The 26,723-nt window shown below is 45.0% G+C and overlaps 1 protein-coding gene and 2 non-coding genes across 9 annotated transcripts; 1 reads left to right on the plus strand and 2 right to left on the minus strand.

Moving 5' to 3' along the window:
• Positions 1–8,395: 8,395 nt before the first annotated feature.
• LOC113913434 lies at positions 8,396–8,536 on the minus strand. Its single transcript, XR_003517211.1, has one exon. It is a non-coding gene; the product is annotated as a U4 spliceosomal RNA (small nuclear RNA).
• Positions 8,537–8,835: 299 nt separating this feature from the next.
• SIRT4 (sirtuin 4) lies at positions 8,836–26,688 on the plus strand. Of its 7 annotated transcripts, none has more exons than XM_035724080.1 (5): positions 12,768–12,794; positions 18,231–18,728; positions 21,608–21,902; positions 22,025–22,234; positions 26,291–26,688. In XM_035724080.1, exons 2-4 carry the CDS (start codon positions 18,232–18,234, stop codon positions 22,175–22,177), a joined length of 945 nt encoding a protein of 314 aa, XP_035579973.1. In that variant the 5' UTR covers positions 12,768–12,794; position 18,231; the 3' UTR covers positions 22,178–22,234; positions 26,291–26,688. The 7 variants fall into 7 exon arrangements, with proteins under 7 accessions (XP_027433347.2, XP_035579973.1, XP_035579974.1 ...); XM_035724081.1 differs by having other exon boundaries at positions 18,231–18,455; XM_027577544.2 differs by adding an exon at positions 17,620–17,645 and having other exon boundaries at positions 12,780–12,794; positions 21,608–22,234.
• Positions 9,150–9,290, minus strand: LOC113913435. Its single transcript, XR_003517212.1, has one exon. It is a non-coding gene; the product is annotated as a U4 spliceosomal RNA (small nuclear RNA).
• Positions 26,689–26,723: the final 35 nt, after the last annotated feature.

Below are 26,723 nucleotides of genomic sequence, written 5' to 3' on the forward strand. Positions count from 1 at the left end.
CTTCCTGTTACCAGTCTCCTCCATAAGGTGGCAATGGTGAGGATTCTTCTGGGTGACTGACACTCCACACCTGCCTGGGAAGGGAGGGATTTTACCATTTTATACCAAAAATTGTAGGGGCAGAAAGGATCTCAAGAGACTGTCTGGTCCTTCTGTGGGTGAAGGGGACTGGATTTTCCTCCAAAGCTGCTCCACCCTCAGTGTCCCGATGTCAGCTATGGGCCCACATGTTGACAGGGGCACACTGGGAAGTCATCCCCAGTCCTCTCTGTCCTCCTTTATAACTAATAAGACATTTCAAGTGTACCAGGGGCACCGGGGTGGCTCAGTTGGTTAAACTTCTGCCTTCGGCTCAGTTCATGTTGTCAGGGTCCTGGAATCGAATCCCGTGTCAGGCTCCCTGTTCAGCAGGAAGTCTGCTCGAGATTCTCTCTCTCTCTCCCTCTGCCCCTCCCCTGCTCGTGTGGGCTCTCTCTCTCTCTCTCTCAAATAAATAAATAAAATATATTTTTTTAAAAGTTCAATGGGCTTTGACAGATGGATATACCCATGTAACCCCCACCTCAATCAAGATACAGAACATTCCATTGTTCTTTCCCGACCCTTGTTTTTGAGCCCCTCTCCCCTGACTGCTGGCCCCAGGTAACCACCGATTTGCTTTCTGTGACTATAGATTACTTTGCATTTTCTTTCTTTCTTCTTCTTTTTTTTTTAAGATTTTATTTATTTGAGAGAGAGTGAGCGAGAGAGATAATGAGTCAGGGGGTAGGAAGAGGCAGACGAAGAGGGAGAAGCAGATTCCCAGCTGAGCAGGGAGCCCCTGGGGTCATGACCTGAGCCCAAGGCAGACGCTTAACCAGCTGAGCCACCCAGGTGCCCCTGCATTTTCTTTATAATGCATTTATATGAGTGGAATCATACAATACGTATTCTCTCTCTCTTTTTTTTGCAGGGTGTGGGGACATCTGGCTTCTTGGCCCCAGCATGTTCACTAGATTCATCCACGTCATGTACATCAAGAGGTTTTTTTTTTTAAAGATTTTATTTATTTATTTGAGAGAGAGAGAATGAGAGAGATAGAGAGCACGAGAGGGAAGAGGGTCAGAGGGAGAAGCAGACTCCCCGCTGAGCAGGGAGCCCGATGTGGGACTCGATCCCGGGACTCGATCCCAGGACTCCAGGATCATGACCTGAGCCGAAGGCAGTCGCTTAACCAACTGAGCCACCCAGGTGCCCCATCAAGAGTTTGATCCTTTTTATTGCTGAGTAGAACTCCTGTGTATGGATGTAGCACACTTTGGTTCTCTACTGTTCTGTTGATGGATATTTGGGCTGTTGCCCCAGTTTGGGCCACTGTGGATAAAGCTGCTATGAATATTCATAGAGAAGTCTTTGTGCGGACATATGTTTTCATCTCTCTTAGGTAAATACCTAGGAGTGGAATGGCCGGGTCACAAAGTAATGTTTAAAAAACGTACGTTGTCCCATTATCCTTCACCAGCTTCACCAGTTCAGTGGTTTCCTGTTGCACTGAGAATAAATCCAGAATCCTCAAGAGGATCTCCAAGGACGCAGCCAGGATCTCGTTGTCTTCCAGTCTCCCCTGATTCTTTTCACTCCAGCCACACTGGCCTCCATTCTGTCCCTCGAACGCAGCAAACTCGTTCTGACTTTGGAGCCCTCGAAGTCGCGAGCCTCTTCCTGGAATGTTCTTCCCAGATCTTGGCACTGCTGTTCCTGCTTATCACTGGATCTCATTTCACGAGTCACCTCTGCAGATCCTGGGCATATTATCCACAACCCCCCCAACCCCCTCATCAGACCCTATAACCCTTTATGCCGGTGTATTTTATTTACTTTCACCTTTTGACATTATGTTCTGTATTTATTTGTTTACCTGTTGATTATTTGTTTTTCCCTCCCTCCCCCATTAAAATGTCAGCACTATGAGAAGAGGGGCTGGGCTTATCTTCTCCACCAGTGTCTAGAATGACAGGTGTTTGGTAAATATTATTTGAAAGAAGGAAAGGCTGGGACACTGAGGCATAAAGAGATATGTTGCCTGGGCTGTGGGGTTAGTTGCGTGATCAGGATGAGAACCCCAGGCCCAGCCTCTCTCCTTCATCACAGACCATTCACAGGGTTTCCCAGGACTGACAACAGTTTTGTTTTGTTTTTAAGATTTTATTGTTAAATAATCTCTACACCCCACTTGGGGCTCAAGCACATGACCCCGAGATCAAGAGTCACATGCTCTATGGACTGAGCCAGCCAGACGCCCCTGCAGTGCTGTTTTTAAGAGCAAAAGACTGGAGGGGCACCTGGGTGGCTCAGATGGTTGAGCGTCTGCCTTCGGCTCGGGTCATGATCCCAGGGTCCTGGGATCGAGTCCCGCATCAGGCTCCCTGCTGGGTGGGAGGCTGCGTCTCCCTCTGCCTCTGCCTCTCTCTCTCTCTCTCTCTGACTCTCATGAGTAAATAAATAAAACATTAAAAAAAAAAGAGCAAAAGACTGGAAACAACCCAAATGTCCATGGACAGAGGAATAGTTAAATAAACTACAAAATATCCTACAATGGAAAACTGTGTAGCCACAGAAGAGTTCCAGGAAGATCATTATGTACTAATATGAAACAGTCTCCAAGATCTAAAAAAAAAAAACAAAACTGAACAGTATGTGTAATATGTGTATCATTTGTGGGGAAAAGTGGAAAATAATATATTTGTTTATGAGATGCTCCTATATGCTGGAGAGATCTGGAAGAATACATAAACACTCCTGTTAACTGGCAGGGGGTGGGGGTGGGCATGGGAGCAAAGTGACTGGGGGTCAGGAGTGGGAAGGCGATTTTACTAAATACCCCTTTGAATCTTTTGAACTTTATTTTATTTATTTTTTGAAGATTTTATTTATTTATTTGACAGAGAGAGACACAGCGAGAGAGGGAACACAAGCAGGGGGAGTGGGAGAGGGAGAAGCAGGCTTCCCGCTGAGCAGGGAGCCTGATGTGGGGCTCGATCCCAGGACCCTGGGATCATGACCTGAGCCGAAGGCAGACGCTTAACGACTGAGCCACCCAGGCGCCCCTAGAATAATAATTATTATTGGGAACATTTATTGTTTGAAGTGTGGATGCACCATGTTAAGTCTTTTGCATTATCTCATTTAATCCTTGAGAATATCCCAGGGGGAGGTTCATGCCTATTTTATAGGCCAGGAAACTGAGGCTCATGAGTAAAGGTACCAGCTGGAGGCCACACGGGTACAAAGTGCTGAAGTCAGGATTCAAAGCCAGGACTGTCTGACTTGAGAGTCCACGGGCTGGCTCATGAATGGGAGCATGGGGGTCGTGTTGCCACTTCTTGGCAAGTTGGAGCTCCCCAGCTGGCTTGGACACACGGCCTTAGGAAGGCCTTGCTGCCTCTGAGTTGGGAGGGAAAGCATGGTCTGTGTCTCCCACCATCCTGCTGAAATCCTTCAGGACACCAGAATAAAACCCAGTGGTTTTCCATGACCTCTAACCCCATTAGAAGACCCAGTGTGACTACTTTCTCCCTTCTCAGCTCCAGTCACAGGGGATGACTTTTAATTCCTCTGGCTCCAGACCCCTGTAGGTGCTGTTACTACTGCAAAAATTCATCCTCTCCTCTCTGTCCTGGTTTACCGCTCTCTTTTACTTCACAGCTCAGCTACCCCCTCCTCCAGGAAGGCTTCCCTGACCACTGCCCAGGCTTGGATAATTGGTCCCATAACCTCCACCAAAGCATTTAACTCTGTGTTAAATGCTTTGGTGGGGCACCATCAGAAGCACTTTTCCTATATCATTTAATACTTACAATAACTCTATGGCAGTGAGTCTCATCCTTAGTGGCACATCAGAATCATTTGGGAAACTTAAAAAAAAAAAAAAAATATATATATATATATATATATATATATATATATATGCCCAGAACTAACCCTCAGAAATTCTGACTTAATTGGTTTAGAATGCGGCCTGGGCACCAGAATTTTTAAAAGCTCCCAGCGGATTCTTGCAGACATCCTGAAGTGACTTGAACACTAAGAAGATTGTTCGGGGGCTCGTGGGTCATTTCCTTGCTGAGATAGTCCCCTGGAGCTAAGAGTCCATGTTGGCTGCGGCAACAGGATGGGAGGGTGGAGTGACTGTTGGCTACATGGGGAGTCGATGTTTCCAAAGATATTTCCCTACATGGTGGAGGGGGAGACCGTCAGGATTACTTCACCCAACCCAGCCTCTTCTTGCTCTCTGTCTGTAAAGGAGCTGGAGAACAAAGGAGTGTTGGAACTGGTTGTGAATTCACACCCCTCCCTCTTCCCTTCCCTAACCGGGTAGAGTCCTGAGAAAGCTGCAGAGCGTGTCCAAACATGGACATCAAACATTCTCCAGTTGCTCTCCCTACGTGGCTTTGTGGGCAAATACACTGGACGAGCCTTGGGGGACCTGACTTGGGGGCACCTCTCAAATGCAAAATAAGCATGGCCTTTGTGCAGGCAATCAGATCTACAGAAATTTTCCCTAGAAATACCCCACGAATAGGCAAAGATTCACATCCAAGGATGTTCATCGGAGCATTGCTTATAATCAGGAAAAACTGAAAATATCTGAAATGTCCATCCACAGGGGATTGGTTAGCTGACATGAGATATATCCATGCAGGAAGAGGGGAGCTATGTACTGACATGGGTAATAGGCCACCATTATAGTATTTAGCAGAAAGAAAAAGGAAATAGAACTGTAAGTATAGTAAAATCCAATGTTTGTTAATAATAATGTTGACAGGGGCACCTGGGTGGCTCAGTTGTGAGGCATTTGCCTTCGGCTCAGGTCATGGTCCCAGGGTCCTGGGATTGAGCCCACATCAGGCTCCCTGCTCGGAGGGAAGCCTGCTTCTCCCTCTCCCACTCCTCCTGCTTGTGTTCCCTCTCTTGCTGTGTCTCTCTCTGTCAAATAAATAAATAAAATCTTTAAAAATAATAATAATGTAGACATAGGAATAGAGCAATTTGGAAGAATAGTCTCACCTACCTGTGGCTTTCTCTTCTAGCAGTGGAAGAAGGCTTATGTAGACTGTCTTTTCATATATACAATGCTTGGATTTTATATGCAAAATTACATGCAGTAATTTTGTAACCAGAAAAAATTAGGTTGTGAAACAGAAAACAATATGCTAAAACCACATGGATTCACTTTCAAACAGCTAATTTTACGTTGTGTGAATTTTATTGCAATTTAAAAAAAAAAGTCATTGCAGCTCAAATTACCCAGCCAAAAGAAGATTCCAGTAGAGCTGAGAGCAAAATATCACATGTATATTCTATAACTTTTCCTTTTTATTTATTTTTTAAAGATTTTATTTATTTATTCATGAGAGACAGAGAGAGAGAGAGGCAGAGGGAGAAGCAGGATCCCCAAGGAGCAGGGAGCCCGATGTGGGGCTCGATCCCAGGACTCTCGGATCACGACCTGAGCCAAAGGCAGACGCTCAACAACTGAGCCACCCAGGTGCCCCTAACTTTTCCTTTTTTAAAATAAAAACATTATTTTGTTTTCCTTAAGTCATTTGTTCATCTTTTCAGTGGTTTTCCCATGCTTTTGTCTTGTGTTTGCCCACAAATTAGTCATTACTTCACTTACTTGCTATTAGAAATTCTAAGAAAATCACACACACACACACACACACCCCCCACATCACATAGGTCAGTGTTTGCCAGAGCGTCAGCTGACGTTCTGATCAATACAAAATTTGCCATGGGAGCACCATCTTCTATTTCCTCCAGACCTGGTTCAATACCCTGTTTAGCCATCTTGGCAACCAACTAAGGAGGAAAGAAATGGTTGGGGGTTCATTTCCAGACCACACCATCAAGGATATTTATATTGACATTTCAGCCTCTGGGTAGTACGCCTAGCTCCTCTTGAAGTTCTTAATCAATGTGGGGTCTCCAGGATACCCCCCTTTTTCTTTTTTTCAAAGTATTTTTTTTATTTAATGTATGTACTTTTTTTTTTTAAGATCTTATTTATTTATCTGACAGAGAGGGAGAGAGTGAGCGAGCCCAAGCAGGGGGAGTGGCGGGCAGAGGAAGAGGGAGAAGCAGGCTTCCTGCTGAGCAGGGAGCCCGATGCCACTGGCATTATGACCTGAGCCGAGGGCAGACACTTATCTGACTGAGCCATCCAGGCACCCCCCCCCCCTTTTTTCCCAGAATGCCCCTTTGAGCAATGTTCACTGACATCTTTCCATCATGTTTGCTCAGTGCTGATACATTGGCTTCTCAGGGGACTCTTGACTTCCTGGGACCACAGATCCTGAGTGCAGGGCATCCCCCAGTCCCAGGAAACCTATTTGGGATTCCAAAGAAGGAGTGACATTAATTTATCTTACTTAGCCAGATTGGATGACTGATCAGGAGGTAGTTTAAGAGGGTGGTCATGGAAAGCAAAGAGCTTTTAGTCTCAAATGGTTCCTGTGGCAAGTGTTCATTCCACAGATTACTGATTATTTTTACACTAGAGACAAAGCAGTTACTGCCTTAACCAGGTGCTTAAATTCAGCATCACTGACAGTGGAAGATACAGTACAAAGTTCACAGAGCCGCCCTTGAACTTCTCTTGAATCTAATCAAGCTGGGAAGTCCTGGTTACAGGAAATATAGGGTGACAAAGGAATATGTTTGTCAACACCTCCTTGGGACACAATCAGATGAAGTCAGAATGTGGGACTTCTACAAGATGCCTGTCTTGGGCTCTTCAAAAAAATCAATGTCATGAAGGAAAGAGGAAAGGCTGGGAGGCTTGTCTAGATTTTAAAAGACTGCACATGGAAAGTAAAGTGATGCAGCCACTCTGGGAAAATATCTGGTAATTTGTTACAAAACTAAACATGCAATTTCCTAGATGGCCCAGAGAATTAAAAACTTATGCTCAGACAGACCTTGGAGTTGATTTTTCTTTCTTCTTTTTCTTTTGGAAGTTCTATGCCCACTTGGGGCTTGAACTCACGACCCCAAGACCCAGAGTCACATACTCTACTGACTGAGCCAGCCAGGGGCCCTTGCTCACCAAAACTTGGATAGGCCAGGGGCCCTTGCTCACCAAAACTAAGGATAACAGGAATTTTCTTAGGAGCTTTACTGGTGACAGCAACCCACATGTCCTTCAATGGGTGAATGGTTGAACAAACTCTGGTACTTCCATAAAAGAATACTACTCAGCGAGAGAAAGGAATGAACTACTGATACATGCAACAAACTGTGTGGACCTCAAGGACTTTATATTTGGTGAAAAAGTCAATCTCAAAAAATCACATACCCTATGATTCCATTTATGTAGAACTCTGGAAAATGCAAATTATACTGACACACGGGAGTGGGAAAAGATGGGAGGTGGGGATGGATTACAAAGGAACACCAGAAATTTGGGGGGAGTGATGAATGTGTTCACTATCTGGATTGCAGTAATGGTGTCATGGGTGTACATGTCTCAAAACTTTTAAAATTGTGTGCTTTGAATATGTGTGGTTTACTGAATGTCAATTATAACTCAATAGAGCTGTTTGAAAAAAAAAAGGAATGGGAGAATGGTTTCTGTGAGAACTAAATGAAGCATATTAGGCACTTTTTGTGTAGTCTGGTACACAGTAAGCGCTCAATAGCTGCTGTCGGAACTTGGCTGGTCTTCTGGATGGCTCCATCACATCTCCCTGCTTATTTTCTTCATTGCACTGAAATAATCTGTAATTTTCGAGTTTATCTGTTTGTTTACTTGTTTGCGGTCTGTCTCAAGACTGTGAGCTCCCTGAAGCAGGGGCCGGGTTGGTTTCCCCCAGGGCCACCTTGAAGCAATAGATACCTGTTCACCACCTTCGCCCTGAATAACCACATCCTTTTGTTTACAAACCAGAGAAGTGTTTGGTGGGTAGTGGCCCACGCATGTCCAGCTGGATCTGCCATGCGCAAGGGTAGGACTTCCGAAGGCTTCTGTCCGGGGACACTCATGGACCGACTAACATAAGACGAGACTAGAGGCAGCCGGTGCTACAGGTAAGGGAACCTGGTTTCAAGCACAGCTCTGCCTGGTACTCCAGAAGGAGACCCGAATAACTAAGTGTACTGTGTTTGTCCCCCGGTTGCTTTAAAAACGATTTGGATAGAAAACCTTGCACATTTTCTTCCATTTTTGCAAAACCGTGATTTTCACAATGGGGCATGCAAAAACAGAAGACTAAATTTTTCTCACACCTTAAGAGAACCTCTTTAACGGGCTTGCACCTAAGACTATAAAGCTTTATCTGTACACCAAAAATCCCAGAGCAGCTCTCTAATAAACTGTTTCGAACATAACACTTCTTTTCAACACAAAAAAATTCAGTCTCCGTAGAGACTGTCAAAAATTGCCAATGCCGACTATATTTCAAGTCGTCATGGCGGGGTATTGGGAAAAGTTTTCAATTAGCAATAATCGCGCCTCGGATAAACCTCATTGGCTACGATACTGCCACTGCGCAAAGCTGAAGGACGTGAGCACGCACCCTGCTCCCCCACGAATGACAACTACCTTTTCAGTGAGGGCGAACAACTGCCAGCGAGTTCGTGCATATGACGTATTCTGCTACCAGCCGTTATATTTAAGGTCCGTCTGCACCGGAGGCTTCTTGCTGTTAGATCATCTCAGACCGAACATTCAGATTTTGGAAACGAGAGTACATACACAGTGCATGCTGGGTAATTTTATGCAAATCCTCATGACATCACAGAGATGACAGCGCAGACTTGAATTTTGACTAAAAAACCTGAGCGGCGGGAAAGCCGGGAAAGCAAGAGTGAACCAACCGAATGTAGACGAGTAGCTGCGGGCGGAGGCGCAACGGACCAAATGGGCAAAGATCACCGACAAACAGGTACATTTGTACAACCTTTAAAGTCACGAGGGCAAGGAGAAAAAAACACCCGTCACCTAAACCAGACTTCGAACGTAACGACAAATTAAAAAAAAAAAAAAAAATCTGCCCGAAGAAACAAGTTTTTCAATAAAGATTCTGGAAGCCCGCTAGCACTTTCTAACAAATCTTACAAACTAGAAGAGGCCACAACAGACACTGCTTTTTCAAACCAAAATATATCAGTCTCCGTAGAGACTGTCAAAAATTGCCAATGCCGACTATATTTCAAGTCGTCACGGCGGGGTATTGGGAAAAGTTTTCAATTAGCAATAATCGCGCCTCGGATAAACCTCATTGGCTACGATACTGCCACTGCGCAAAGCTGAAGAGAAACGCCCCCTACTCATCATCCCCAATAGGCAAGGTTCCTATTACAGAAAAGCGAGTTTGGGTCTCATGGAAAAACCATCAATTATTATTTGGTTGAAAATTATACAACCGTATTAAGATCTCTCGAAGATGCATAAGCTATTTCTAAAGATTTTGTTTCTTGATTTCCTTAACTAAATTTGGATGGAGAATGAAGCAAAGCATTATGGGAGGGAACATGCTAATAGCTTCATTCGTAGAGTGAATTGGGGCCATGAAAAATGGGCTGTGTCAGCATGCTGTTCACTTGGCTACTGATTCACAGCTTAACTATCATCTCCAAAATAGTTTTTTTTTAATTGGGATAAACTATATATAACATAAAATTTACCATTTTAACCATTTTAACTATACAGTTCAGTAGCATTAAGTACATTTATTCTTTGCAACCATCACTTCTACCTCTCCAAAACTTTTTCATCATCCCAAACTGAAACTCTGTACCCATTAAACACTAACTCCCCTCCCCATTCCTCCCACTCCCAGCCCCTGGCAACTTCTATTATACTTTATGTTTCTACGAATTTGACTGCTCTAAATACCTCATATAAGCAGAATCATATAATATTTTATTTTTTGTGTCTGGCTTCTTTTTTTTAAAGATTTTGTTTATTTATTTGAGAGAAAGAGCACCCACGAGAGAGCACAAGAGGGGGGTCGGGGGGGCGAGAGAGAGGGAGAAGCAGGCTCCCAGCTGAGTAGGGAGCCCGACATGGGGCTCGATCCCAGGACCCCAGAATCATGACCTGACCCGAAGGCAGAGATTTAACCAACTGAGTGACTCAGGTGCCCCTGGCTTTTTTTTTTTTTTTAAGTTTATTTAAGTAATCTCTACACCCAATGTGGGGCTCGAACTCATGACCTCAAGATCAAAAGTTGCATGCTCTTCCCATGCCCAGGACCCTGAGATCATGACCCCAGCCGAAGGCAGATGTTTCACTGACTGAGCCACCCAGGCACTCCCCAACATTTTATTTTTTTATTTATTTTTTTAAAGATTTTATTTATTTATTTGAGAGAGAGAGAGAATGAGAGATAGAGAGGGAAGAGGGTCAGAGGGAGAAGCAGACTCCCCGCTGAGCAGGGAGCCCGATGTGGGACTCGATTCCAGGACTCCAGGATCATGACCTGAGCCGAAGGCAGTTGCTTAACCAACTGAGCCACCCAGGCGCCCTCCTCAACATTTTATTATAAAAAATTTCAAACATGAGAGGTGACTGGTTGGCTCAGTCGCTATATAGCACGAGACTTTTTTTTTCAGATTTTTTTTAAAGCAAGTTTTATTTTATTTTATTTTTTTACAGATTTTATTTATTTATTTGACAGAGAGAGACACAGCGAGAGAGGGAACACAAGCAGGGGGAGTGGGAGAGGGAGAAGCAGGCTTCCCGCTGAGCAGGGAGCCCAATGTGGGGCTCGATCCCAGGACCCTGGGATCATGACCTGAGCCGAAGGCAGACGCTTAATGACTGAGCCACCCAGGCGCCCCCTTTTTTAAAGATTTTACTTATTTATTTGACAGAGAGAGAGACAGCGAGAGAGGGGACACAAGCAGGGGGAGTGGGAGGAGAAGCAGGCTTCCCGCTGAGCAGGGTGCCCGATGTAGAACTCAATCCCAGGACTCGATCCCAGAACTCTGGGATCATGACCTGAGCTGAAGGCAGACGCTTAAGTACTGAGCCACCCAGGCACCCTCCTTTTTTAAGTAGGCTCCACGCCCAGCATGGAGCCCAACACAGGGCTTGAACCCACAACCCTGAGATCAAGACCTGAGCTGAGATCAAGAGTTGGCCACTTAACCAACTGAGCCACCCAGGCACCCCTAAAAATAAAATCTTTAAAAAAATTTTTTCAAAATTTCAAAAAATTCAAAAATGTTCAAAGTGTTATTCAGTAAACAAAGTCATCATCTGGATGCAAAACTGACATCTTTAAAAGTCCTGTTGGATGTTGATGTGTAGCTAATTTTTTTCCCACAGGGTAAGAAAAATTAGTGGAAAAAAAGATTAGCAACTTGATTTTAGATTACTTTGGTCCAATCAAAGACTTAGTCATTAATTCCTGGTGTGGTGAAATTGTGTGTTTCACCAGCTGCCTTGGATGACTTCATCCTCCACGGATGACTTTCCAGCACTAAGAAAAATTGAAAAGTCAGCTAACTTCTCCCTGGAACATGAGATTCTTTGGGGCCTAAAAGCACAATAGCCCTGTATTAGGCAGTCTCTCAATTAATGATGCTCATTCCACTTGGCAAACTGAAAAAACAATACAGGTTGGAAATTTTTCATAATAAAATTTGGCTGGGGGAATGTCAGTGTTTTGCCGTTTCAATAGGTTTTGGTCAAATACCCATAAGTACAGAAAATGTTCTTGATTACAGTTTTTTTGACTTAGTAAAAATTTCCAGTCTACATTTTGGTCCTTTCTCTCAGCCGGTGTGGTCAGGTTAACTAAGGCACAAAAAGCTATCATGTCAGGTGATTATCCCAGCAGGGTGACCTATCTGAGCTGTTGCTGGGTGTCCTAATGTCCTACCCACAACTACTAAACTGGGTGACTTTACCAATATTTACCTCCACACATTCAATGAGAGGACCAGGAGTCAAACGTTGACTCCAGCTTCTATAATACAGTACTTCTGGGCTTCAGTTTATCTTAAAATGGGGGAAGTGGTTCCTTAGGTGTTCTTCAAGGTCTGGGTTAGCTAGCCTTTGGTTATGTTCTAAACACAAATTGATTGATATCTTATTTAGGTGAGGCTAGAGAGCAAAGTTTCTGTTTGTCTACATATTAGAAACAACTGAGAAGTTTGTAAACCGACTTGATGCCCAGGCATCTCCTCAGACCAATTAAGTCAGAATGTCTGGGAAGGCACTGTGTTGGTTAATTCAATAAAAACACAAAATGAGAAATAAAATTGGAGTAGCCAAGTGGGTAAACACATTATTCACTGTATATTATATGTGGCGTTAGTTGTTCACATAAACTCCAAAAACATCAATACTTCTGATGTTCACAACCCCCTGCAAGGTGGGAACTTGATTTCCTCATGGTGACTGCAAAGGATCATAATCAGTGAAGTTGAGTATGAGCCTATTCTAGATCCATTATTAAAGCTTCTCTCTTAACAATGAATTCCTAACTTAGTGCTGTTTGGATGTACTATTTGCACTGAGCACACTGGTGTGGAAACTCGAACCACTTCTCTCAAGTGGACACGGCATGTGAGTTTAGAAGACAGCCGCCCATCTCCAACCAAGGTTCAAAAACTTCTGACCATGAAAGGTAGACAGGTGGCGCTACCAGACGATCTGGGCCCCTCAACTGTGAAGCCCAGAGGATTGTGGGACTTGTAGTTTTTCATGCATCATTTCAGCCTCGTGAACTACATTTCCCAAAAATGCAAAAGCAGCTAGTCAGTTGCACCGTCGGTCGTAAAGTGTCGTTTAAGCATGAAAGGTGAGTGTACTCTGTGTGGGCTGCGGGTTTCTAGAAGTTGTGGATTTGCTGTAAGAGATACCGTATTAACTTTTTTTTTAAATATCCATTTACATGTTTTTGGTTTTTGGTTTTTTGTTTTAGATTTTATTTATTTATTTGACAGAGAGAGAGACACAGCGAGAGAAGGAACACAAGCAGGGGGAGAGGGAGAGGGAGAAGCAGGCTTCCCGCGGAGCAGGGAGCCCGATGTGGGGCCCGATTGGGATCACGACCTGAGCTGAAGGCAGACGCTTAACGAATGAGCCACGCAGGCGCCCCGATACCGTATTAACTCTTTACCGTTTGGTGGTACCTGGCAGAGAGCTGCTGTTCCAATAGAGCGTGTTTTCAGCGGGGTGTCCCGAGCCCTTTGGTCTCAGGAGTCCAGTCTGTATTTGTTTAGCGGTTCAGGTGTTGCTGTGAAATGTCTAGAAAAATCGGGGTCCTAACCTAGATCTGGAAAGCCAAGCATAAGGTAATGTTTACATAAGGGGTGCGTATCACTAGAGAATTTCTGCATTATGTTAAGTAATGTGTCAGAGCCTTGCTTTTACAGCTAGAAGGCTGGGGTAGAATGTCGTGCCAGGCCTCACTATTCCTGCTGTGTCCAAGTAGCAGTGTTTGCGATTGAGGGTAAACTAAAAGAATATGGGAAAGATGGAATAAAAGATGTGCATGTGCTTAGTTACATTAATAAATAAAAAGCCATAAAAATCATAAGCCTGAAATATCTGAGCAACGACTTCATCAACACCTGGCATACCAGAACTCAAATGTGCTCTTTAGTTTATGAAGAAATACTTCTGATTTATAAAATGGGAAGTAGGTTTATGGAACACACGGTCTCCCAAGGGATGGTAGTAACTAAAATTATAAAGGCAGTCCTCCAATGGAGACGTCTTTAGATGTAGTCATAGAATAACAATGAGCTATTAAGGGATTTAAAAGATATTGGGAGTAGACGATTAATATTTTGAAGTTTATAAGAAATTTTTTATTTTTTTAAAGGTTTTATTTATTTATTTGACAGAGAACGAGACACAGCGAGCGAGGGAACACAAGCCTGGGGAGTGGGAGAGGGAGAAGCAGGCCTCCCGCGGAGCAAGGAGCCCGATGTAGAGCTCGATCCCAGGACCCTGGGACCATGGCCTGAGCCGAAAGCAGATGCTTAAAGACTGAGCCACCCAGGCGCACAAGACATTTTTTGAAAAGATTTTATTTAGTTGAGAGAGAGTACAGAGCAGGGGCAGAGGGAGAAGGAGAAGCGGACTCCCCTGATAAGCAGGGAGTCCAAAGTGGGCTCGATCCCAGGACTCTGGGATCATGACCTGAGCCAAAGGCAGATGCTTAACGACTGAGCCACTCAGGCGCCCCCAGTTTCTGACCGGCCAGGTTTTACTGGGACAAGCAGAATAGGCCTCATCTTATGCTAGAATCCTGCTTTTTTTTTTTTTTTAAGATTTTATTTATTTATTCATGAGAGGCAGAGGGAGAAGCAGGCTCCCAAGGAGCAGGGAGCCCGATGCGGGACTCGATCCCAGGACCCTGGGATCATGACCTGAGCCGAAGGCAGACGCTCAACCATCTGAGCCACGCAGGTGCCCCTAGAATCCTGCTTTACCAATTTGTATTTTACATTTCCTTTTTATTATTACTATTATTTTTTTTGAGAGGGAGAAAGTTCATGTGCAGGGAGGGGTAGAGGAAGAGGGAGAGAGGGAATCTTAAGCAGGCTCCACACCCTGTGCAGAGCCCGACTTGGGGCTAAATCTCACCACCCAGAGATCAAACCTGAGTTGAAACTAAGAGTGGGTCGCTTAACTGAGGGCGCCACTCAGGCGCCCCCATTCCTTTTTTAAAATAGATATTTTGGGGTGCTTGGGTGGCTCAGATGGTTAAGCATCTGCGTTTGGCTCGGGTCGTGATCTCTGTGTCCTGGGATCGAGCCTCATGTCCGGCTCTCAGCTCCATTTTTTTATTCTCCTCACTTTGCTGATCATATCTCTTAAGCCTTTAAAATATTCAAAAGATATAAGCATTTTCCTTTGTCTCATGACTTTCGGCATTTCAGCACTTCCGATGTCCTGGGCACACTAGGACATCTGCAATCCAGACATCCCTCTAAGGAATTATTTTTTCTTAATTTTTATTGTGGAGGCACCTGGCTGGCTCAGTCCGTAGAGCATGTGACTCCTGATCTCAGAATCGTGAGTTCAAGCCCCACATTAGGTGTGGAGCCTACTTTAAAAATAAATATATAACATTTTTTATTGGGGGGGTGCCTGGGTGGCTCAGGCAGTTAAGCATCTGCCTTTGGCTCAGGTCATGATCCCAGCTTCCCGGGATCAAGCCCCACATCAAGCCCCGAATCGGGCTCCCTACTCAGCAGGGAGTCTGCTTCTCCCTCTGCCCCTCCCCCCTGCTTGTGTTCTCTCTCTTGCTCTGCTCTCTCTCTCAAATAAATAAAATCTTAAAAACAATTTTTTTTATTGTGGAAATAGAATGATATAACAAACCCAATCCACGGATCCATCACCCAGCTTCAGAAATTAACAAGTCCAGGGGCGCCTGGGTGGCTCAGTCGTTAAGCATCTGCCTTCGGCTCAGGTCATGATCCCAGGGTCCTGGGATTGAGTCCCACATTGGGCTCCCTGCTCATTTGGGAGCCTGCTTCTCCCTCTCCCACTCCCCCTGCTTGTGTTGCCTCTCTTGCTGTGTCTCTGTCAAATAAATAAATAAGATCTTAAAAAAAAAAAAAAAAGTCCAGGGCCGCCTGGGTGGCAGCTCAGTTGCTTAAGCGTCTGATTCCTGATTTTGGCTCAAGTCATGATCTCAGGGTTGTGAGATCGAGGCCCACCTTGGGCTCCGTGCTGGGCATGGAGCCTACTAAAAAAACATATATACTCTTAATATAGATAGAAACAAAAAAGATTAGCTGCCATTAGTGCCAATAGGGAGAGCCAGACTCTTTTTTTCGTAATGTTGAAAGTGGAGGAAGCTGTTGATGCTTAATGCCTAGATGCCAACTTTGCTTTTCAGCTATAAATGAGATATCACCTCCGACCTGCCAGAATGGCTAAAATCAAAGACATAGGAGATAACATGTGGGTAAAGATGTGGAGAAAAAGAACCCTCGTGGACTGTTTGTGGGAATGCAAGCTGGTACATCTACTGTGGAAAACAGTACGGAGGTTCCTCAAAAAATTAAAAATAGAATTACTATATGATCCAGTAATTCCACTCCTGGGTATTTACCCAAAGAAAACAAAGACACTAATTTGAAAAGATACATGCACCTCTATGTTTATTGCAGCATTATTTACAATAGCCAAGATATGGAAGCAACCCAAATGTCCATCCATAGATGAATGGATAAAGAAGATGTCTATTTTAAAAAAGGAATGGGGGCGCCTGAGTGGCGCCCTCAGTTAAGCGACCCACTCTTAGATATACACACACACAAAGGAATATCACTCAGCCGAAAAAAGAAGGAAATCTTGCTATTTGCAACAACATGGATCAATCTAGAGGATATGATGCTAAGTGAAATAAGTCAGAGAAAGACAAATACCACATGATTTCACTCAATGTGTGGAATTTAAGAAGCAAAACAAATGAACAAAGAAAAAAGAGACAAACAGAGTCTTAAATATAGAGAACAAACCTGGTGGTTGCCAGAAGGGAGGTGGGGTGGGGAGATGGGTGAAATAGGTGAAGGAGATTAAGTCGGTTAGGTGTCTGCCTTTGGCCCAGGTGTTGATCCCAGAGTCCTGGGATCTAGGCCCATGTCAGGCTCCCGGCTCAGTGGGGAGTCTGCTTCTCTCTCTCTGCCCCTCCCCCTGCTTGTGCTCTCTGTCTGTCTCTCTCTCAAATAAATAAAATCTTAAAAAAAAAAGAGGACACTTGCAGTGATGAGCAATGAGTAATGTATAGAATTGTTGAATCATATTGTACGCCTGAAACTACTGTAATACTGTATGTTAATTATCCTTCAATTAAAAAAAGAAAAAAATCTAGGAACGCCTGGGTGGCTCAGTCAGTTAATCATCTGCCTTCAGCTCAGGTCATGATCCCAGGGTCCCGGGATCAAGTTCCACATCAAGCTCTTTGCTCAGTGGGGAGCCTGCTTCTCCCCCTGCTTGCGTGCTCTCTCTCTCTCTGGCAAATAAATAAAATCTTAAAAGAAAAAAAGTCTAGGGGCGCCTGGGTGGCTCAGTCGTTAAGCGTCTGCCTTCTGCTCAGGTCATGATCCCAGGGTCCTGGGATCAGGCCCCGCATCAGGCTCCCTGCTCCGCGGGAAGCCTGCTTCTCCCTCTCCCACTCCTCCTGCTTGTGTTCCCTCTCTTGCTGTGTCTTGCTGTCAAATAAATAAAAGTCTTTTTTTTTTTTTTTAAGATTTTATTTATTTATTCATGAGAGACACAGAGAGAGAGAGAGAGAGAGAGAGGCAGAGGAGAAGCAGGCTCCCAAGGAGCAGGGAGCCCGATGCGGGACTCGATCCCAGGACTCTGGGATCATGACCTGAGCTGAAGGCAGACGCTTAACCATCTGAGCCACCCAGGCGCCCTCAAATAAATAAAAGTCTTAAAAAAAAAAACAAGTGTAAAGGGAAAAACTAAACAAAAAAAAAGAATGTTTTGATACATTCTTCCTTCTAGTCTCTGGCAACTACTAATTTACTTTCTGTCTCTATATATTTGTGTATTTTGGACAATTTATATAAGTGGAGTCGTACGGTATTTGTCCTTTTGTGACTGAATTCTTACACTTAGCACAATGTTTTCAATGTTTATCTATTTTGTAGCCTATATTGGAACTTCATGCTTATAGGTAAGTAACATTTCATTGTATGGATAGGCCCCATTTTGTTTATCCATCCATCAGTTGGTTGAAACCATGGTTGCCTCAGGTTTTTTTGTTGTTGTTTTGGGGGGTTTTTTTGGTTGCTTTAGTTTTTTTTTGTTTTGTTTCTTTTAAGATTTTATTTACTTATTTGAGAGAGAGCAGAGCAGGAGGGAGGGGCAGAGAGAGAAGCAAGCTCCCCTATGAGCAGGGAGCCTGACACGGGATTCGATCCCAGGACCCTGAGATCATGACCTGAGCCAAAGGCAGACGCTTAACCGACTGAGCCACTCAGGCGCCCCTAGTTGCTTTAGTTTTGTTTTGTTTTTTTATGATTCTATTTATTTGACAGAGAGAGACACAGTGAGAGAGGGAACACACAAGCAGGGGGGAGTGGGAGAGGGAGAAGCAGGCTTCCCGCTGAGCAGGGAGCCCGACGTGGGACTAAATCCCAGGACCCTGGGACCGTGACCTGAGCCAAAGGCAGACACTTAACGACTGAGCCACCCAGGTGTCCCTGGTTGCTTTAGTTTTTAAAATTTGGTTTCTCATATCAGGTTTCTTTCTCTCTAGAATGAGGATGAGTTTTGGGTTGACTTTCAGAGCAGCAAAAGGCCACTGGATGGTGAATATCAGCCGGCAGTGCTCACATGGATCCATTGGGTTATTTGTGCCACCAAGTCCTCCTCGGGACCCTGAGAAGGTCAAAGAGTTACAGCGCTTCATCACTCTTTCCAAGAGACTCCTAGTGATGACTGGGGCAGGAATCTCCACTGAGTCGGGGATCCCAGACTACAGGTCAGAAAAGGTGGGACTCTACGCCCGCACCGACCAGAAACCCATTCAGCATGGGGATTTTCTACGGAGTGCTCCAATCCGCCAGCGGTACTGGGCGAGAAACTTTGTAGGCTGGCCTCGGTTCTCCTCCCTCCAGCCAAACCCTGCACATTGGGCACTGAGCAACTGGGAGAGACTCGGAAAGCTATACTGGTTGGTGACCCAAAATGTGGATGCCTTGCACACAAAAGCAGGGAGTCAGCGCCTGACAGAACTCCATGGATGCATGCACAGGTGCAGGAAGGTCTAAATAGTTTGAATGCAGAAATGTGTGCTAGAGCACACATTTGGCTATCTTGATCACTGTCGTTTTCATTAGACCTTGAGAAAAAGATTTGGAGCAAGTTGTTTACTTTGGAGTAGATCCCAGCAAACTCACTGAGGAACAAACTCAGTGGGGAAATGAAACAGGGTAGGGAAGAAAAACCAAGAAAAGGGTAAATTGATGATTGGGTTGCTTTGGGGAGCTGAGGCTCAGTCCTTTGAGGAGCCCTCTGACTGTCTAGAGCATGCTTCAGAATTGTCTCACTGCCAAGTCATGGAAGCTGGGGCATTTTTGTCTATCATATCCCATCCCTCATCGGTTGAGGGTCAGTCTAGGTGAATTAACTCCCTAACACTATCTCTGCAACTCTGGAGAAGGCTTCCTTGGCCAGTGAACACCCTAAGAGAGATGCAAGAAGTTGCTTGTAAGAGAACTGTATGCAAGGGACCTGTAGTGTCTTGAGGGGACTATGAGCAAAGTGCCAACAACACAGGCTAGAAGCTGGTGGATCTCAGGTGCCTAGACAGAGAACGCAGTACAGCCCAGCATATAGTCAGAACCCAATAAATACTGATGGAATGAAGACATGTAGTCCTGGCAATAACTTGTAGCTAATTGGAAACCATTTTCTTATTTTGAAGCCAGAGATCCTCCTGCCAATCATAAAATATTTATTGGGTGCCTACAACATGCAGTGTGCTACTTGGTGGTGTGGAGGGGTCAAAAACAAAGTATAAAACATGGTCTACTTTATATGTGAGAACTTTGTGATCTCTTTGGGGTGGGGGAGGGATCCAAAAAATAACGTGTTTAACAAACAGCTCCACACAATTGTTAAATTATGTGGTCCCCCCTTGATAGACATGTTTTGCACGGTCAGAGAAACAGATTTAGTAAAGCTTTGAGTAATTGGTCAAGCTTTTATGGGAAAGGTGGGGCTTAAGCTTAGCTCTGGTCTGACTGGGCGAAAGAAGGGAGAGGGCTTTCTAAATGAAGAGGACTTATAGAGCCCAGAGGAGTCTGGCCTGGCCTCTGTGGAGACTTACTATGAAATCAGATTGTCTGGGAAGGCTAGACCCAAATCATGAGTGCATCTGAAAATAGCACAGCGCAATTTGGGTCTGTTGTGACAAAGGGGAATATTAGTGGTTTCTGAGCAAGAAAGTAGTATGATAAAAATAGCATTTGAGGAAAGCCACACAGGATTAGAAAGAGTGGCTCAGGGAGGTCAACCTGAAGGATCTAGACCCAGGTGGTATCAGGAGAATTCGAGAACTAATGATGGCCACGGGTCCATTAAAACTTTCTTTTCATGATGAAAATTTCAAATGTCCCTAAAAGGAAAGTAGTATAATGAACTCCCATGTACCATCACTCAGATACAAAGATTTTATGTCTACTTTACCCCTTGTCTCTTAAAATTTTTTTCAAAGATTTTTATTATTTATTTGACGGAGAGAGACACAGCGAGACACAGCGAGAGAGGGACCACAAGCAGGGGGAGTGGGAGAGGGAGAAGCAGGCTTCTGGCAGAGCAGGGAGCCCGATGCGGGGCTTGATCCCAGGACCCTGGGGTCATGACCTGAGCCGAAGGCAGACGCTTAACGACTGAGCCACCCAGGCGCCCCATCTTTTTTTTTTTAAGATTTAATTTTTTGAAGTAACCTCTATACCCAACGTGGGGCTTTAACTCAGAACCCTGAGACTAAGAGTCACATGCTCCACCAACTAAGCCAGGTGCCCCTCATGGGGGCCTTTTAAGTAAAATAATCAACAAAATCTGATGGCCGACTAGGTAAAAAGGAGCAAAACAAGTAGTAAGTTTTTCCAAGGGTTCCTGCCCAAGTAACTGGAGAAAGGATGGTGACAGAGAAGCTGAGGAGGGGCGGGTGAAGACAGAGATCAGCTGGACAGGACAGTCAAGATGTCTTGGAGTTTGGGAGCCGAGCAGGAGTGGAGTCCTGTGCTGGAGAGGGGGCTGCTAGCACAGAGGCATTGTGGCAGTGCAAACAGAGTCCCCAGGGTGGAGAAGGGAGAAGGAAAACTGTCTGGAGGATTGAAGAATAGGGAAGAAACCAACTAAACCACTTTTTCTTTCTTTTAGCAGCTATTTAGTGAATGCCCACTGTCTGTAGGCACTGTTCTAGGTGGTGGGCATAGCACAATGGTCAAAGGACTCAAAGTTCTTGCTCTCATGGAGCTCATGATTAGAGAGGTAAGGAGAGAAACAGAAGACACTGGGTAAGGACACCAGGGGGAAGAGCATTTTTTTAATTTTTTTTAAAAGATTTTATTTACTTGAGAGAGAGAATGAGAGAGAGCGAGCACATGAGAGGGGGGAGGGTCAGAGGGAGAAGCAGACTCCCCGCTGAGCGGGGAGCCCGATGCGGGCGATCCCAGGACTCCAGGATCATGACCTGAGCCGAAGGCAGTTGCTTAACCAACTGAGCCACCCAGGCGCCCGGGGGGAAGAACATTTTAAAGAGACGATGGTGATGGGCAGCGACACCCCCCCCCAGAGGAGGAGGGGGAGGAAGGGAAAAGCACAGGTTTGGGCATTAAGGAAGTCATATGCAGTTGTGCTACGGATAAAAATGAGCTGACAGGGTAAGCAGGGAGCGTGAGTTAGGAAAACAGATGTACACTCCTTGTTCTACAGACTGGCAGCAGAAGGAAAGTGAGAAATGGTAAAGAGGTCATGAGAAGGTATTCTAATATGGGGGAAAGACTGCGTGTTAGGAATGGCAAGCACTGTCGGAGGAGTTAAAAATGGTCAGGGATGAGATGTCTTTGGCAGCTTCATGCCTCCTTGGGGCCAACCGTTCAGTAGCCTCTTCTTTGGTTTCAGGGTTCTTTGCTTGGACTGTGGCGAACAGATTCCCCGGGCGGTGCTGCAGGAGCGTTTTGAAGCCCTGAACTGCACCTGGAGTGCCGAGGCCCATGGCCTGGCTCCGGATGGCGACGTCTTTCTCACAGAGGAGCAGGTGCAGAGCTTTCAGGTCCCGTCCTGCGCTCGATGTGGGGGCCCCCTGAAACCAGATGTCGTTTTCTTTGGGGACACAGTGAACCCTGACAAGGTTGACTTTGTGCGCAGGCGTGTAAAAGAAGCGGACTCCCTCTTGGTAGTGGGCTCGTCGTTGCAGGTATCTGACTTGGTCAGGGTGGTGACTGCCCCTTTTGTGGGATGGAGAACCCCGGAGAGGCTTCCTGTTTGGTTTCTTTCTTCCTGCATCGAGAGTTCTCACTGGTGTCTTCTTCTTCTAAGGTGTACTCCGGCTACAGGTTTATCCTCACTGCCCGAGAGAAGCAGCTCCCAATTGCAATACTTAACATTGGGCCCACACGGTCAGACGACTTGGCATGTCTGAAACTGGATTCTCCTTGCGGAGAGTTGCTGCCTTTGATAGACCCACGCTGACCACAGCCTGGTGATCCTGAGCCCGAAGCTGGGACTTTCACTGTAATCCTATTAAAGGTAAATGCTTTCTTAGATAACAGTTTCCAGTTCCCATTCAACTGAGAGCACTGACAAAATATAGGCTTCTTAATGTATGGCCATTCTTTTTTTTTTTTTAAGATTTTATTCATTTGACAGAGAGAGACACAGCGAGAGAGGGAACACAAGCAGGGGGAGTGGGAGAGGGAGAGGCAGGCTTCCTGCGGAGCAGGGAGCCCAATGCGGGGCTCGATCCCAGGACTCTATGATCATGACCTGAGCCGAAGGCAGACCCTTAACGACTGAGCCACCCAGGCACCCCAATGTATGGCCATTCTTAATTAAAACGGATTTATTTTTTATTTTTTTATTTTATAATTTTTATAATTTTTAAAAGATTTTTATTTGAGAGAAAGAAGAGAGAGCGCGCCAGCACGCGAGCGGGGGGTGGGGAGGGGCTGAAGGAGAGGTAGAGGGGAAGACTCTCAAGCAGATTCCCCACTGAGCGCACAGCTGGACTTGGGGCTTGATCTCACAACCCGGAGATCATGATCTGAGCCGAAAGCAAGAGTCGGTGCCCAACAACTGAGCCATCCCAAGAGCCCCTATTAAAAATATTTTCATTTATTTACTTATTTTCAAGAAAGAGTGAGTGGGGGAGGGGCAAAGAGAGAGGGAGAGAGAGAGAAGCAGACTCTCTGCTGAGCGTGGAGCCCCACTCCTGGCTCCAACCCATGTCTTTGAGATCATGACCTGAGCCAAAATCAAGAGTCAGACGCTGAACCAACTGAGCCCCACTGTGTGCCCCTTAATTAAAACTAATTTTTTAATGTGCATTAAACTATAGTGCTTCAAAGACTATGATGTTCCAGTTCTAGGTACGTGCTATTTATTTATTTAATTTATTTAAGAGGGAGGGGGAGAATCTTAAGCAGCCTCCACGCCCAGCCCCAGCTGAGGCAGGGCACAATCTCACACCTCTGACATCATGACCTGAGCTGAAATCAAGAGTTGGACACTTAACTGACCGAGACACCCAGGCACCCTGGCACATGCTATTTAAGATAATCTTTCAAAATCTGCCATTGCTTTTTCCCCCCGTTTTAAAAAGATAACAGCTTTATTGAGACATAATAAACATACCATAAAGTTCACGCTTTCGAAGTATACAATTAAGTTGTCTTATAGTACACTCACAAAGTTGAACATTACTCACTACTGTCTAATTCCAGAATATTTTCATCATCCCAAGAAGAAACCTTGTACCCATTACCAGTCACTCCCCACTCCCAACCCTACCACCACTCCCCAGTCCCTGGCAACAAGTAATCTATTTCTGCCTATTCTAGACATTTCATATAATCTGTGGCCTTCTGTGTCTGGCTTCTCCACTTGGCATAATAGTTTCAAGGTTCATCCATACTGTAGCATGTGTTGGTACTTCATATCCATTTTAATCTATGAATACAACCATTTAAGCTTTATTGAGATACAGTTCACAAACCATACAGTTTACTCATTTATACAATTCAATAGTTTTTAGTATATTTCTAGGGAAGTACAACCACTTAAAAAAACTTTGGGGGGCGCCTGGGTGGCTCAGTTGTTAAGCATCTGCCTTCGGCTCAGGCCACGATCCCAGGGTCCTGGGATCAAGCCCCACCATCGGGCTTCCTGCTCGGCGGGAAGCCTGCTTCTCCCTCTCCCACTCCCCCTGCTTGTGTTCCCTCTCTCACTCTGTCTCTGTCAAATGAATAAATAAAATCTTAAAAAAAAAAAAAAAAGACTTTGGGATGCCTGGGTAGCTCACTTAGTTAAGCGGCTGTCTTCAGCTCATGTCATGATCCAGGGGTCCTGGGATTGAGTCCCTCGTCAGGCTCCTTGCTCAGCGGGGAGCCTGCTTCTCCCTCTGCCCTGCCATTCCCTCTGCCTGTGCGTGCTCTCTCACAAATAAATAAAATCTTAAAAAAAAAAGACTTTAATTTTTGGAGTAGTTTTAGGTTCACAGCCAAACTGAGCAGAAAGTACAGTGTCCCATACACCCCCTTGCCCTGTACACTCAACACAGTATCATTCACCTGCTGACATCTTGGTTGTTTCCAAGTGTGTGGCAATTATGAATTAAGTTGCTGTAAATGTGTGTAGGTTTTTGTGTGGGCATAAGTTTTCAACTCATCTGGGTAAATACCAAGGAGCAAGATTGCTGAATCGTATGATAAAAATATGTTTAGTTTTGTATGCAACTGCCAAACTGCCCTCCAAAATGGCTGCACCATTTTGCATCACCACCAAAGAATGAGAGTTCCTGTATAAGCAGGAACTATTTTTAATATTTTAAAACTATTTTTTTTAAAGATTTTATTTATTTATTTGAGAGAGAGAGAGACAGCAAGAGAGGGAACACAAGCAGGGGGAGCAGGAGAGGGAGAAGCAGGCCTCCTACCGATCAGGGAGCCCGATGTGGGCTATACACCCCTAGTATACTTTAATTTAAAATAGTTTTAAAATATGGGGCGCCTGGGTGCCTCAGTCATTAAGCATCTGCCTTCGGCTCAGGTCATGCATGATCCCAGGGTCCTGGGATCGAGCCCCTCATCAGGCTCCCTGCTCAGCGGGAAGCTGGCTTCTCCCTCTCCTGCTCCCCCTGCTTGTGTTCCCTCTCTTGCTGTCTCTCTCTCTTTCAAATAAATAAATAAAATTAAAAAATAAATAAATAAAGCGTCTGCCTTCCGCTCAGGTCATGATCCCAGGGTCCTGGGATCGAGCCCCGCATTGGGCTCTCTGCTCTGCGAGAGGCCTGCTTCTCCCTCTCCACTCCCCCTGCTTGTGTTCCCTCTCTCGCTGTGTCTCTGTCAAATAAATAAATTAAAAAATAAATAAATAAATAAATAAATTGAAGTATACTATACATACTATTTTAAAAACTATTCTAATTGAAGTATACTATACATACAGAGAAGAGCATGTATTATAAGTAGACAGCTTGATGAAGACATATAGCATCTAGATCAAGAAAGAGAACATGACTAGCAAACAAAGAAGCCCCGTTGGCACACACACTTTTTAAAGTAGTAGGCTTCATGCCCAGCGTGGAGCCCAACATGGGGCTTGAACCCACAACCCTGAGATCAAGACCTGAGCCAAGACCAACAGTTGGGAGGCTCAACTGACTGAGCCACCCAGACGCCCAAACACACACATTTTGTTTTAAAGATTTATTCAGGGGCGCCTGGGTGGCTCAGTCGTTAAGCATCTGCCTTCGGCTCAGGTCATGATCCCAAGATCCTGGGATCGAGCCCTGCATTGGGCTCCCTGCTCCGCGGGGAGTCTGCTTCTCCTCTCCCACTCCCCCTGCTTGTGTTCCTTCTCTCGCTGTGTCTCTGTTAAATAAATAATAAAATCTTTAAAAAAAAAAAGATTTTATTTATTCATTCGAGAGGGAGAGAGAGCACAAGCAGGGGGAGAGATGGTGACCTTAGCTGAAGGCAGATGCTTAACCATCTGGGCTACCCAGGTACCCCCCACACACTTTTTAATATACTTTTTAAACTAGGTTCTTTTTTTTTTTAAACTAGGTTCTTATTACTAGTATAATACATATTTATTGTAGAACATTAAGATGATACAGATAGGGACGCCTGGGTGACTCAGTTGGGTAAGCGGCTGCCTTTAGCTCAGGTCATGGTCCCAGGGTCCTGGGATCGAGTCCCACATCGGGCTCCTTGCTCAGCAGGAAGCCTGCTTCTCCCTCTGCCTGCTGCTCCCCCTGCTTGTGGTCTCTCTGACCAATAAATAAAATCTTAAAAAAAAAAAAGATGATACATATAAGTAAAAAGAATATAATACAAATTACCCACTATCCTACCACCAAGATAACGAAAGTTTAACATTCTGGTATAACTAAATCTGTTTTTACAAAAATCAAATCAAGGCTGTGCATGTTTTATTACGTCCCGTTTTCACTTAACAAGATATGATGGCCATCTTTACATGCCCTAAATGCTGTGGTTTTTTGAATGGTAGGCTGATGTTCACAATCATTACCCCCACCCACTCTCAGCTAATTTAGCATTAACTTGTTTCATTTCTTTTCAGGTTCATAAGGATTCCTCACTTCTTCCTCTAACTAATCAAGCTCACTGAGTGCAGCCTGTAGAGGGCAGCAAACCAACATCTTTCTCCCAGCCCCTCTCTGAACTGGGCAGGTTTGAGTGTGGCTGAGATTTGACCCTGAAGAAAGACTTTTTCAAAGCAGCGGCTGCTCTTGATAGGGAAAACTGCCCTCATTTGCTTTTTATCTCACCAGGCAGAAGAAACAGCTTGGGAAATATGTAGGCCAGAACGGTCTCTGGAGTGCTAACCCAGGAATCTCACTAATGTGGGGGTGAGGGGAGAAGAAAATGACTTCATTTGGGGCACCTGGGTGGCTCAGATGGTTAAGCGTCTGCCTTCGGCTCGGGTCATGATCCCAGGGTCCTGGGATCGAGTCCCACATCCGGCTCCCTGCTGGGCAGGGAGCCTGCTTCTC

Source organism: Zalophus californianus, chromosome 14 (assembly GCF_009762305.2).
Source record: "Zalophus californianus isolate mZalCal1 chromosome 14, mZalCal1.pri.v2, whole genome shotgun sequence".
In the NCBI taxonomy this organism is placed as follows: domain Eukaryota; kingdom Metazoa; phylum Chordata; class Mammalia; order Carnivora; family Otariidae; genus Zalophus; species Zalophus californianus.

Excerpts from the sequence above, each read along its gene's own strand:
- SIRT4 (XM_027577546.2), top strand. The coding sequence starts at position 18,232 with ATGAGGATGAGTTTTGGGTTGACTTTCAGAGCAGCAAAAGGCCACTGG. Across the intron at positions 18,729-21,607 it reads CTCCATGGATGCATGCACAG|GGTTCTTTGCTTGGACTGTG; the intron begins GTGCAGGAAGGT and ends CTTTGGTTTCAG.